At 40.8% G+C, this 12,623-nt stretch overlaps 2 protein-coding genes and 2 long non-coding RNA genes across 4 annotated transcripts; 2 read left to right on the forward strand and 2 right to left on the reverse strand.

Moving 5' to 3' along the window:
• Positions 1–1,492: 1,492 nt before the first annotated feature.
• On the reverse strand, positions 1,493–4,486 carry LOC135347522 (uncharacterized). The gene is made up of 3 exons (XR_010398407.1): positions 4,222–4,486; positions 3,895–3,969; positions 1,493–1,780 (listed from the first exon to the last, which is right to left on the reverse strand). It is a non-coding gene; the product is annotated as an uncharacterized LOC135347522 (long non-coding RNA).
• On the reverse strand, positions 2,365–3,877 carry LOC135347507 (uncharacterized). The gene is made up of 2 exons (XR_010398403.1): positions 2,650–3,877; positions 2,365–2,560 (listed from the first exon to the last, which is right to left on the reverse strand). It is a non-coding gene; the product is annotated as an uncharacterized LOC135347507 (long non-coding RNA).
• Positions 4,487–6,311: 1,825 nt separating the features above from the next.
• LOC135347098 (uncharacterized) lies at positions 6,312–8,559 on the forward strand. The gene is made up of 7 exons (XM_064544978.1): positions 6,312–6,509; positions 6,575–6,910; positions 6,963–7,235; positions 7,292–7,468; positions 7,526–7,732; positions 7,941–8,144; positions 8,196–8,559. Exons 1-7 carry the CDS (start codon positions 6,449–6,451, stop codon positions 8,453–8,455), a joined length of 1,518 nt encoding a protein of 505 aa, XP_064401048.1. The 5' UTR covers positions 6,312–6,448; the 3' UTR covers positions 8,456–8,559.
• A 323-nt stretch (positions 8,560–8,882) lies between these two features.
• On the forward strand, positions 8,883–12,569 carry LOC135347368 (uncharacterized). Its single transcript, XM_064545341.1, has 8 exons — positions 8,883–9,161; positions 9,439–9,755; positions 9,821–10,176; positions 10,243–10,528; positions 11,232–11,408; positions 11,461–11,672; positions 11,809–12,011; positions 12,064–12,569. Exons 3-6 carry the CDS (start codon positions 10,132–10,134, stop codon positions 11,589–11,591), a joined length of 639 nt encoding a protein of 212 aa, XP_064401411.1. The 5' UTR covers positions 8,883–9,161; positions 9,439–9,755; positions 9,821–10,131; the 3' UTR covers positions 11,592–11,672; positions 11,809–12,011; positions 12,064–12,569.
• The last annotated feature ends 54 nt before the right edge of the window (positions 12,570–12,623 follow it).

A 12,623-nucleotide genomic window follows, 5' to 3' on the forward strand; every position in this document is an offset into this window, starting at 1 on the left:
TTATAGCGATTCTTTTGCAGCATGGATAGCCTCAACACAAAAAGTTCAGTTCAGTTATTGGAGTGGTTGCTTTGAATGAAAGCGAGCAAATCTTACCCTGCACGCGTTTAGGTATACAATGTATACGTATATACATGAGCCTAAAAAAAGCATTAATTTGAGGCGCGCCAGTATGATTGTACTATATATACTACACAGCCATGTGCATGGAGCTTCTTGGGAAGGCTGGCTCTGCTGTGATCAGTGGCGTGTCTATAAGGCGTGAGCATGCACCCCCCCCCTGGCCTACCAGACAACTATGAAAATAATCTAGCTATCAGCACTGGCTGTGCAGCTCTATCGAGGCAAACTATATTGGCTCAAGTCATGGCCACACCCAAATTGACAATTGATGCATGCACAAATGAGCATTGGCAATAATTATTATTATTTAATCATGACACTGCAATTTGTTTCCCCTTGTCTAATTAACGATGGGGCATAAAATTTCAGCTACATGCATGCTGTGCACGCGGCCTTGAGCACCCACCTACTTCAATGCCCGTAACAGTCAAGGACTTAGTGCTTGTCAGATGCATGTGTTAGCTTAGTTACAATCAGTATATATAATTATACGTAACCACACTCATGTTGTATAATATACAATGTCACATGCTCCAGGGTTTGCAGCGACATTGAAGTTACCACACACTATTTTTCATCCTCAAAATTTAGGAAAATCACTCGTGCAAAATAAAAGCAAATATTTTTCTAGGAGGGGACCCCCCCGCTCTACCAACGGCTAATTTGGCGCTCGGATGCAAGCGTCCTATATTTAAGCTAATCACCCCCTTAATATTTGAAAACCATATTTTCACCCGCTTGGGCAAATTCCCCTGATATGCATATATATAACATTCCGGACTTCTTTGCTGACTCTGCTGTGCATGATCCTATAGCTATATATATTATTATAGTCCCATGCATGCATGCATAAGTCTGACCATGCACCACCATCTACAGTGGTGTCTAGTGGCACCACAGCCGTTTTCAAATTAATTATAAATTATTATTCTGGTTGTCTTCTGCATGACTATATATATATAGACCTTAATTCATTGTCCTCTGTGAATTGCTGCTATAGGTTTCCATGATACATTAAAATTAATTCTGCGGTTTTCCCAGAGCCTGTCACATAATTATAATATTGGTATAACAACACAGTACTCTGGTTGTGATATACTAGTGCTCTATAGTTGTTATCCCTATGCCAATCCTCCACAGCCCCGACTGTGACAGCTGCTGCCACACTATCAACTGGTGTAACTGTTGCCATCAGTGTTATTATTACTTTCGTTGCGTCTACTCTAGCTCCTTTCACCCAAAGAGGAGATTGAACTGAACACTAACCAGGCGTATGGACCATTAGGACGGTGAAACTTTGTGCTATTAATATTATTATTTTCTAGCCAGTATTATGTAGCTAGTGTTCATCTATAGATTGGTAATGATTTGTTTGACAATAATAATTATAGCACATTCATTAATAATATCAACAAAGAAACGAGTACACATTGTTCAGTTACTGTTCTGTCAACCACCTATATACAGTGAAAAGGAAGTGCATCATTACATAAGAAAAATAAGCAATTGCAATGTACTTGTATAAGCTACACACATGTAGACAGTCTGCCATTACGCAAAGATTCACGTTGGATTGTGTTGTTACAGGGTGAGGTGAGACAGCTAGTCCACTCCAGCAGGCTGTACCAGGCATTGTCACTGCTCTGTATAGGCACTCCTGCATGGTATAGGTGTGTGTGTGTGTGAGGGGGGGGAGACATGTAAACTAGAGCATTGAAGTGCAAACCCTCGGCTGGTAACATGATTATAGAAACCAGAAAAGTGGTATAATGCAGTGCATGTAGTAATGTATGTCTAGCAACTCAGGAGCAATAAAACAAACCAGACTGGCCGGAGGCATGTATGCTGAAACATTTAAGAACAGAGTTTTAGTGGTACATAAGACATGCACTGTGGACTAGGTCCTAGTCTAGGATCACAGTAAAGAAGCCTGGAGTCTTAGAGAAGTATGGCTGCTGGAGTAGGATCCCCATGCAGAGTCAGCTAACAGAGAATCAACAAACCAGTCACAATTCTAGCTTTCTATTGTAGTGACCCTTTTCCACTGTTCCTGGTACAGGATCACTTCAGCTGTAAATACGTAGGGTATCTCGAATAAAGGCCGCATGCAGTTAGCTAGCTGCAACACACAAGTTCAAGCTTCTCGCTAGCCTCGACTCCAGCCCCTTGAATAGTGGGCCTGGTATTTACTGTTGGCGCGTGGGTGGACAATTAATTTATTATTTACCGTATTTTATCTCATTGAACGTTAAAACAGTATTTTATCTTATTGTGATAAAGAACAGAAAAAAGAAAAAAGAGAGGCTACCTCTCTGTATATACTGTAGACAGAGACAGCTAAGTAAAATATCAGCTCTGTAGATTTATTCATTAACTTGAGGCTCGGATCGGATACACACTCAGGCGACAAGTTAATCTCATAAGAAATTAGTTAAACCTGTGGGTAAAAAATAAATGTGGATAAGTGCAGTGGCTGTGACGTAACATAATGTGAGGACTACTTATTGATTTACACAATAGATTTACCATTGAAAGCACTATCCATTAATACACACTCAAGCAACAAGTCCGGATACACACTCAAGCAACAAGTCCCTCGGATCGGATACACACAAGTCCCTCGGATTGTAAACACATTCAGGCCACACAGTTCTCGGATCAGATACCACGTACTTACTCTGTGACCAATTTTCGGCAAATGTCACAACAATACTTCCTTCCAGAGAGAATGGCACTGAACGTCGAACAGACACACCAACACTTTGAAGATGGCTTCACTCAGAGAAACAAAAGGAGAAATCACTATCACAACACTTCTTTCAGAGAGAGGTGCACTGGTCCTGTCAAGCTTCACATCAATCCAAGAAAGGGAGTGTCTGGAAAGCAGATGGACTTGCTCTGGGACTTGCCATAGCCGGTCGATACGGTACCCACATAAACACCAGCGTACAGACACTTCAACGCCTCCAGCTGCTTGTCTTTCAAGACTAGACCTGGTTTTCCAACACAGGATAACGCGTACGCGAGAGCAGAAGAGAAGGTAGCAGCCATTACACAACTTGGACTAGATTTCTTTTTTCAATGACATCATTATAAATGAAACGGATATCAATGTTTTACAAACTAATGCGGAATAAGAATACTGATAAATATACTGCAATTTACGATTACCCAGATTCTGGGTAATTCTGGCGCATGCGTAAACAGTGTATACCAGGCCGTCTTTCTCAGCGGCTTGGAATCGAGGCTAGCTTCTCGCTTTTATTCTACAACAAAACTGTAACATCGAAATCTGCCACTATTAACTTGTTGTGTGGAGGCTATCCATGCTGTAAACGCAGTGCTATGGCATCCAGGTGAGTAGACTCACATATTACAGACAAACAGACAAAGAAACCAACGTACTACTATACCTATGGCTGCCCACGCGCGCCTCGGGTAATAAGTGGAGTATGCAGATCTACAATGTACATTATCAATACCGTATAGCGGGTATATTTCGAGGGTATAAATTTTCGCGGATGTGCCTTTAAGAAAGGTTTTCGCAGATTTAATTTTCATGGAATAGCGCCTCTTTTGCAGCATGCATGCATGCATGAAATATTAAATTCACGGTTATAAATGTTCGCGGTTCATGCCTAATCCGCGAAAACCACGAACATTTATACCCTCGAAATATACCCTCTATACAGTTTGAAATAGTTGTAGGAAACAAGGACACAAAGTGTTTTGGAGCATAATTATGGCTTCTACACATTCCTAACAACTTACCAGGATAGAGTTCAGGAATAGATCGACGTGTCTCTTGAACACTCTCTTACCCAGCGACTTGGCAAACACTGGCAACTGTGGACAGAGAGAGAGAAAGTGTTAGAGCAACATTGAACACATGCACTCAAGATACCGTATAGTCACAACACATAATAAAACACAAATACTGTACAAGCATTACATATTCTGTGGAATGCACTTCTTACAGTGTCAACTTTTGAGGATATTACTCTGTTTTAGCGAAGAACTGGTGTCTAAGAAATTTCAACCCATACACTATCCCTAAAGAAACTGGAGAGCTACTTTCATATATCTTACTCATCACACCAGTTTAAGCAGTGTCTCCAGGAGGTTGATGTGTTGAGGGTAGTGTCTGTGTTGTAGTGTCTCAGCACAGAGGGGGAGGAGGGAGGACACTCGGTCACCACACCCACTCACACCACTCAGCTCTCCAAGCACAAGAATGAAACTGGTTAGAAAATTGTCCAGGTATAATTGGAACAGATCTGATATAGAGCACGTGAAGTGTCCGATAAATTACAGTATAATATATATAGGCACATTTTTGGGGTGAGAATTATGCTGGTTTATGCATTTTTATAACAATTATGACAGTCAGTAGTATACATATCTGTGGGCCTGATGGGAGTACTGGGTAGTTTTCATCTTTTTTTGTACCTTGTAGCCGAGCATGTTTGCACTCTTTCTTTAATGTTGACCATACATTAATTTTAATTGGCAATCTATTAACGTTGTGTGCATGTCTGTCAACAGAAAAGGAGTATCATAAGTTGACCACATTTTTCTTTTCCCAGAAATCTTCGCCTGACTGCTACAAGTAGGGACCTGCAGAGTGAAAGAGTCTTATTACTGTACATTACTGCTCTGTTTATGAAATAATTGTCTCAGAGTTTATTGTCTATCTTTCCTTGTTTGTCACTTTTGGCATTTGTTTTTTGAGCAGTGCTTGCATTGCGCACAACCGTTCAATAGTTTATACCAAATGTTGATACTGTGCATGCTTGTATGCTTGGTGATGCTGTCTCACTAATAATTAGTGATGGCATATAGTCTTGGACTTATAATTATCAGTCCAAGATTATGTCATCAACTGCAAGTAGCCTTCATAGTATAGGCCAACTCTGCACTCTCCAACTCTGTAGTAATGCATCCATATAGCTAGCATGCAATAATAATAATTGCATAGGCTTAATTATCTATAGTGTATAACTTGTAAGCATGTGTAGGTATTAGTTATTGAATCACTGAAGTTTCCTTGCATAAATTAATGTTGTGAGGAGGACAAAGGTCGATCAGTATCACGTGATCCCTCATCAACTTCGGTGAACTTAGTCGATCCCGGGTTGTTATAAAACAGGGAATGAGAAATGAGGAAATGAGAAATGAGGAAATGAGGAAATAAGAAATAGGAAATAAGGAAATAAAGAAATTGAGAACGAGAAATGAGCTGTTAGGCAGAGCATATCTATGGGCAGAGCAAGTCTGAAGACAAAGCTAACATCTACTGAGCTACAGATACGTACCTCCTGGTGACAAGTCTCCTGGTGCTCTGCCACCATACAGAACTTATGTTCCTCTGGTACACGGTGTGACACTCTCTACCTCTATCTACTTGTGTGCCATGTACGACTGGCATGGTTCAGACATCAGATCTACCTACGTAACGGTACTTACATGTACTGTCCTACAGTCCCACAGTCTCAAACAATTTACCTATGCGTGGCTATACTGGCAATACATTCACTGATTTCACAATCCGGTGGGCAAGTGATAGTCGATGGACTGGACTCAATGTCAACATCTACATGTAAGTAACAGCAAAGAAACCTCCAAAACTGTTTGTCAAACCAAGCAAATTCTAATGATCTGCCAGTCCTGTCGTAAAGCTGCAGGAAGTAATGACATTAGTACACTGTACTGGTATCATATCCAATCTCGCTACAGGGTGAAGAAAGCAATTCCCATTACCATTCTCACAAGCAATGCCTAGTAAAAGCTGATGCTACCTTTAATGAAGAAAGCTCACTGTGCCATCTGAAGCGATGGTAAAATTTAATTCTTACAATGTGTCCGACAACCTGTACTGTGTGGAGGTGCCACTATAATTATATATTTGATAACTAAATACTTAGTCACCTACTAGCTGATATCAGTCATTACTTTTGTGCATCTATATAATAATAATTATTATAACAATGTCATAATTATTGTGATGAAAATTAATGCCATGGTGATGATCGTAACCATAAATATATTATTATTATTCTATTTCTTCATTTCCTCATTTCCTATTTCTTATTTCCTCATTTCTTATTTCTCATTTCCTCATTTCTCATTCCCTGTTTTATAACAACCCTTCGATCCCTAGTTCTGATGCATAACCACAATTACATCATTTGAAGCCAAATTTGGAGTCTTAGTGTAGACTGGGAATCAAAATTCTAGGCTCATTCCTCTCACTACTCTATCTATGTTTCATTGAGATACTGCAAGCTGAATAAGAGCATAGATAGTTCTAGTTCCTCTACTATCTATGATGAGAGCAATGCAACTGTTTACAGCAAATATCCTGCAGTTGTTTGCTTTTACTGCAGGTAAGAACTATAGCTACACATTATAGACGTCTGTCTTCACTAGCCTAAGTTTACATGTTTTACAGCCACACTGACAACATCTCCCTCCACTGTGGCTTGTCCTGATGACACTGTCACTTTCACCTGCACTCTGCCTGGTAGTGTCATACGATGGACGGTGTTTGCTGCAATGAGTCCATCACAAGGCCGGATAGAGTTGTTCAGAATCACTTTGATTCCCAACACCAATATTAATGAGACACGAGGTGATCCAGCATTCCGTGGTATTCTTAATGACTCCAGTGGAGGATTGCTCACTGCCACTCTCACCTCACTGTCTGAGGCCTCAACTGTGGAGGGTATTATGGTGGAGTGTGTAGGAGAGAACTCACGAAAAGGTCCTCTCACCATCACTGTGGCTGGTGAGTTCTTTTCATAAATAAATTTCTTGATCAATTTGATACACCCATACAGATCCACCCTCCCCTCCACTGAACCCAACCGTATCTTCCACTCTAAATCAACCCAGCTCCTCTAATATCACTCTGGAGTGGAACTCCCCCTCCTCTACTGGTGGTGTGTCTGTCAGCTATGTCCTCACCATCTCCCCAACACCTCTCTCCAAGTCACCAGTCATCGTGGGGACCACCTCTGGACAGATCACCGTCTCTTACAACACTCCTTACAATATGACCATCAGAGCTGTTAACTGTGCTGGAATGAATGAAACTTCAATTGTGAATCTAAGTACAATAATTATGTCTTGCATACAGCACATGCACGTATTACTTCTCTTTATACAGTTGTGTGCCCCACACCGTTTACTGCTGCTGGGGTGACTATCACCAACACACCTCCTGTCACTATTGGTGGATCCATGCTCTCCTTCACTTGTAGTGGAGACAATGAAGTGAGAACCTCAACCTGTGGCAGTAGCGGGTGGTCTCCTGACCCTGGGAGGACCTATGACTGCAGAACAGGTATATATCCTACGTAGTGGATTAACTGTGTAATGTTGACCTCATTATATCCCCAAGTTACTTGTGGCTCTCCTGCCACACCATCCAGAGGTAATGTGGACGTCAATGGTGGGACACCACCCTTCTTAATAGGCTCACAGGTAATCTACCGCTGTGACGAGGGACTGTTCCCTCCTGATGTGAGGACCAGTACATGCACTGATGTGGGGGGTAGGGGAGAGTGGGTGGAGAATCCTGGGAGCTTGGTGTGCAGGGAGAGGCCAGGTGAAATGTATATATATATAGCTGTTTAGAGGCAATGTTTTTTAATTCCTTCGAAAAAGCTCATTTTGTAATTTCTGTGACGTACAGTTGTATTAGCTTTAATACGTACACCGCCTTTGTTCCACATTTTCAATGGCAAGTTATTGGATGCTCGTATGGAGCTGATTGAGATCAGTACAAACATATTATTTTCTGACCGTCCATATAGCCAACTGCTCTCTTCCTGCTGAGCCCTGTAACGGTGCTATAGTGGATTATGAGAGGTTGAATAAGACAGTGTTGGAGGGAACAGTGCTGACTTACCAGTGTGACAATGGACTCTCACTGACTAGACATAACAAAATCACTTGCACTAATGCTGGAGAGTGGAGCACTGAGCCTGAGGCAATCATGTGTGTAGTTAGTACTGAAGGTCAGTATAATTTTTTACTATCCCAAAATACAGTCATACTATATCTCACAGTTTCTACCTTGTTCTCCACTGCAACTGTCGCTATCAGTGTGGTCATCACTTTCATTGTCACTCTAGTCATTGGATTCCTCACTGGACTCCTAGTGATGCATATTTTCTCTCGTAAGAAGGCAGTATACTTCCCGGCAACTGAAAGACAAGCTAACGTAGGACCCACTGCACAGCCAGCTGGTCCTGTTTATGAGGAGGTGTCACCCAAAGAAGAGATTGAACTCAACACAAACCAGGCATATGGACCGTTAGGACTGTGAAACTCATTCACTATAATATTCAATAGCATGCATTCAACAAGTTAATTGTGATCATTCTGCCATTTAATTTGTTTTATAGGCCTATAATAATTATATAGACTCGCTATATTATAGTGTTTCATCTTCGTATATATAACCTGGAGATTGTCTCAATTGCATTCCCTAGCTATTATAATACTGGCAGGAAATTATTTTTTGCTGTAAAACTTGCCATTGTTATAACGTGTTTTTTCTGATTTCCTCAATCAGATAGAATAAAGTGGTGTGCTTCTTTTGAACCAAGCGATCAAACTTGACAGTTATTATAATTATGGGTCGGTGTGCGGTATAGTATGTGCATTACACCCTAACTTTCAGCTATTGTTTTCCTTGCAACTTTCATTATTCAGCATCGGATATAAATGTATAATGTATACGTAATATTATTCATTGAGAACAATATATGTAGCACTGCATCTGTTCACATATTTAAACTGATGTACACATGTATGTATGTATTCTAATTTGCTTTGTAAGAAAAAAACTGTAAGAGAATAATTATTAATTATACAACTGTCCACAAATGTACCTGGAAAACTGCCCTTGAGCTTGAGACAGTGTTTACTGTTCTGTCCAACTTTCCCAGATTCCTGCAGCAAATATAAATCACAGTACATAAAGAAAAACTCAGTGCTAATGCCTCTCACCATGTTTTGCTTCACTCAAGGTATTAGAGGGTTATATAATTATATATGTTATTAATGTTGTTTGCAATTGCTGTTGTTGGCTGTTGGAGGTGGCGGTCTGTTTGCATGGTGGTACTGATTGTTGTAGTGCTCATAGTTTTTGTTATTATCACCAACAACTTGAAAAGTGGAGCTTATGGAAGGATGTTTTATGATTGTACAAAATCTCAGTATAGCTTGCTACTTGATCTTGATTGTGAACCGTTTGTGTACTTTATCAATAATGGTCATGATTGCATTCATCTCTATTGTCAACAGAACAGTATCCTTTATGATCACAACAGCTGGCTAAACAAACACTAACAGGTTACTCAGCCCACAGCTATACACTGAAGTCAGCAATTTAGCAAATGTTTCATTAACGATCTTTACTTTTGAAATTACCCACTGTCTCATGACTGGAGAAGTATGATCTAATCATAGATATATAAACAAACAGAACTGTTCGATCTAATCTAGGAGGTAAAGATGTCACATTTTGCTTTTGCACTTTTTATATTCGCCCTGTTATAAATCATGGTGAACTTGTTGATCAAGCATCTTCTGTTAGCAGTGATGATTGGCTCTCATAGGAGGTATGAATGCAAAACAAGATTATTATTGTGTTTCATGTGTGATTGAAACTGTTCCATTTCAACAGAGGCCTCATTAGTGTCCAACACCAGTGTGGCATGTCCTGGAGAGGCAGTTCTGTTCATATGCTCTAAGCCTGCCGCTGCATTGAGATGGCATGTGGATCCTCCAGCGAAGTCTGGGTTGATGTCAAGTCAAAGTACACTCTGTATCGGTTCTCAAATTGGTCGAAGGGACACATTAGGATCTGGAGTGATAATGTTTGAGGCTGTTCTTGTAAGCAATGATGGTGGAACTCTGACATCCACCCTAATCAACCTCAGTGAAGTGTCTGTACTGGAAGGAACCAATATTACCTGTATACTACTACCAATTTAAATGGTATTACAGTTGCAATACAGCAGACAACTGTCTCTGTTGCTGGTGAGTAGCTATTTAATCTTAACACACATGCAGTTTAACTTATAGACTTTTATTGCACATGCATAGGTAATTCAACCTCAGTCTCCATTAAACCCAAGAATATCCTCCACTCAAAACCAGCTCAGCTCCTCTCTTGTTATTCTGGACTGGGACCCTCCCTCCTCTACTGGTGGTGTGTCTGTCAGCTATATCCTCGTCATTTCCCCAACACCTCTCTCCAGGTCACCAGTCACCATGGAGACCACCTCGGCACAGTTCAATATCTCCCACAACATTCCCTATAACGTGACCATCAGAGCAGTTAACTGTGTTGGCAGTAGCCGTGACAACATGGTGATGATCCCTTCTATTGGTTAGTTCATATACCGTACAGCCGATAATTTTCGGGGGACAAAATATTCGTAGTTTTCGTGGTTGAAGCACTGACTATGAATATTTTACCCACGAATGAAGCGACCTTGACTACCTTTACCTGCAGTGCAATCAGCAACCATGAAAATAATATCCACGAAATGTCTAAATATTGCTACGAATATTTTGTCCCCCAAAAATTACCCGCTATACGGTATATGATTGTCTTAGTTGCGCTCGTTACTACCGTACTCTATCGAAATTACGACCCACTGCTTCTTTTGAGTGAAAGTTCCTGTATAGGCTATTTGCTTCAAGAATACGCCCACAAGGAAGTGATGCAAACTTTTTAGCGAGCAGTTTATAGTTGTCAAGAAAGGCTTAGCAGTTTCTTGAGTAAGCTGGTTGCTGAAGATAGCTATACGTATAGATAGTTAGATCCAATGATTATCACTCTTATTTGCAAGTATAAGAGACAAGGACAATCTTCTCTGAATCTCTGTTGACAGACTTTTATTCAGCTACTTACCCATGCATTACCATTGTTGTATAATTATTGCAAGCACTGGCATGCCCCAGAAAATACTAAGTTTTTTCATGAGTAGGCGTAATTTCGAGACAAAACTACCGTTTTTGAAATTACTGTGTAGTATGCAATTACAGTGGGCTTAGAGTACGATAATAATTTTGCTTCTCTAATGCAGTTACCTGTCCCTCCAACCCATCACCTGCGAATAGAGTGACCATCAATGGTGCTCCACCACTGCCTCCAGTAGTAGGATCAACCCTGAGCTTCAATTTCAATGGACAGACGGTAACAGCAACCTGTGATAGTGTTGGACGATGGTCACCTGATCCCACCACTTATGTCTGTATCTCGGGTATAAGGCTGTATTGCTGTCACTCTATACTGTTATTAGGCCCTCCTCTCAGGGCTCACCTGTGGCTCTCTTGTTGCACCGTTCAGAGGTAGTGTGGACGTCAGTGGTGGGACACCACCCTTCTCACTGGGTTCACAGGTTATCTATCGCTGTGATGAGGGACTGTTCCCCCCCCTGATGTGAGGATCAGCACATGCACTGACGTGGGGGGTAGAGGAAAGTGGGTGGAGAATCCTGGGAGTTTGGTGTGCAGGGAGAGGCCAGGTGAAATGTATGATTATAATTATAGCTGTTGTTGAGTCTGTGCATTTTGTGAATGTATGTGCATTTAGGAAATACACCTTTTGACGAACTTCTTGTATGTACAATTCTCAATTATCATAAAAAACTACAATTATAGCAAACTGCTCTCTTCTGCTGAGCCCTGCAACGGTGCTATAGTGGACTATGAGAGGTTGAATGAGACAGTGTTGGAGGGAACAGTGCTGACTTACCAGTGTGATAATGGACTCTCACTGACTGAACCCAACAACACCACGTGCACTAATGCTGGAGTCTGGAGCACTGAGCCTGAGGCAATCAAGTGTGTACTTAGGACTGAAGGTGATGAGCTTTGTAATTGTTTGCTATCTAATACCGGTATCTCATCTCACAGTTTCTACTGTCACTCCTTTGTTATCCACTTCTGCAATTGTCGCTATCAGTGTGGTCATCACTTTCATTGTCACTCTAGTCATTGGATTCATCACTGGACTGCTGGTAATGCATCTTTTCTCTCGTAAGAAGGCAGTGTACTCCCCGGCAACTGAAGGACAAGCAAATGTAGGACCCACTGCACCAGCTGTTCCTGTTTATGAAGAGGTGTCACCCAAAGAGGAGATTGAACTTCACACTAACCAGGCGTATGGACCATTAGGACTGCATGTGAAACTCGCTTATTTTAATATTCAATAGCAATCAACAAGTTAATTGCAATCATTCTGGCATTTTGTTTGTTTTATAGAACTGTTATTATATATATATAGACTCGCTAGTGTTTTGATAGTGTAGATTAATTGTCTCAAATTACATTTATATCACCGTTATTTTTTGCTGTAAAACCTGTCGTTATTATGTAAGTTTTCTGACTTCCTCAATCAGAAATAGTGTGTTTCTTAATGAACCAAGTGATCAAACTCGACAGTTATTATAACTACGCCTCGATGTGTGGTAGTA

Source organism: Halichondria panicea, chromosome 1, assembly GCF_963675165.1.
Source record: "Halichondria panicea chromosome 1, odHalPani1.1, whole genome shotgun sequence".
NCBI classification, from domain to species: domain Eukaryota; kingdom Metazoa; phylum Porifera; class Demospongiae; order Suberitida; family Halichondriidae; genus Halichondria; species Halichondria panicea.

Excerpts from the sequence above, each read along its gene's own strand:
- LOC135347368 (XM_064545341.1), top strand. The coding sequence starts at position 10,132 with ATGGTATTACAGTTGCAATACAGCAGACAACTGTCTCTGTTGCTG. Across the intron at positions 10,177-10,242 it reads GACAACTGTCTCTGTTGCTG|GTAATTCAACCTCAGTCTCC; the intron begins GTGAGTAGCTAT and ends GCACATGCATAG. Across the intron at positions 11,409-11,460 it reads CACTTATGTCTGTATCTCGG|GGCTCACCTGTGGCTCTCTT; the intron begins GTATAAGGCTGT and ends CCCTCCTCTCAG.
- LOC135347098 (XM_064544978.1), top strand. The coding sequence starts at position 6,449 with ATGATGAGAGCAATGCAACTGTTTACAGCAAATATCCTGCAGTTGTTT. Across the intron at positions 6,510-6,574 it reads GTTGTTTGCTTTTACTGCAG|CCACACTGACAACATCTCCC; the intron begins GTAAGAACTATA and ends CATGTTTTACAG. Across the intron at positions 7,733-7,940 it reads GGTGTGCAGGGAGAGGCCAG|CCAACTGCTCTCTTCCTGCT; the intron begins GTGAAATGTATA and ends CCGTCCATATAG.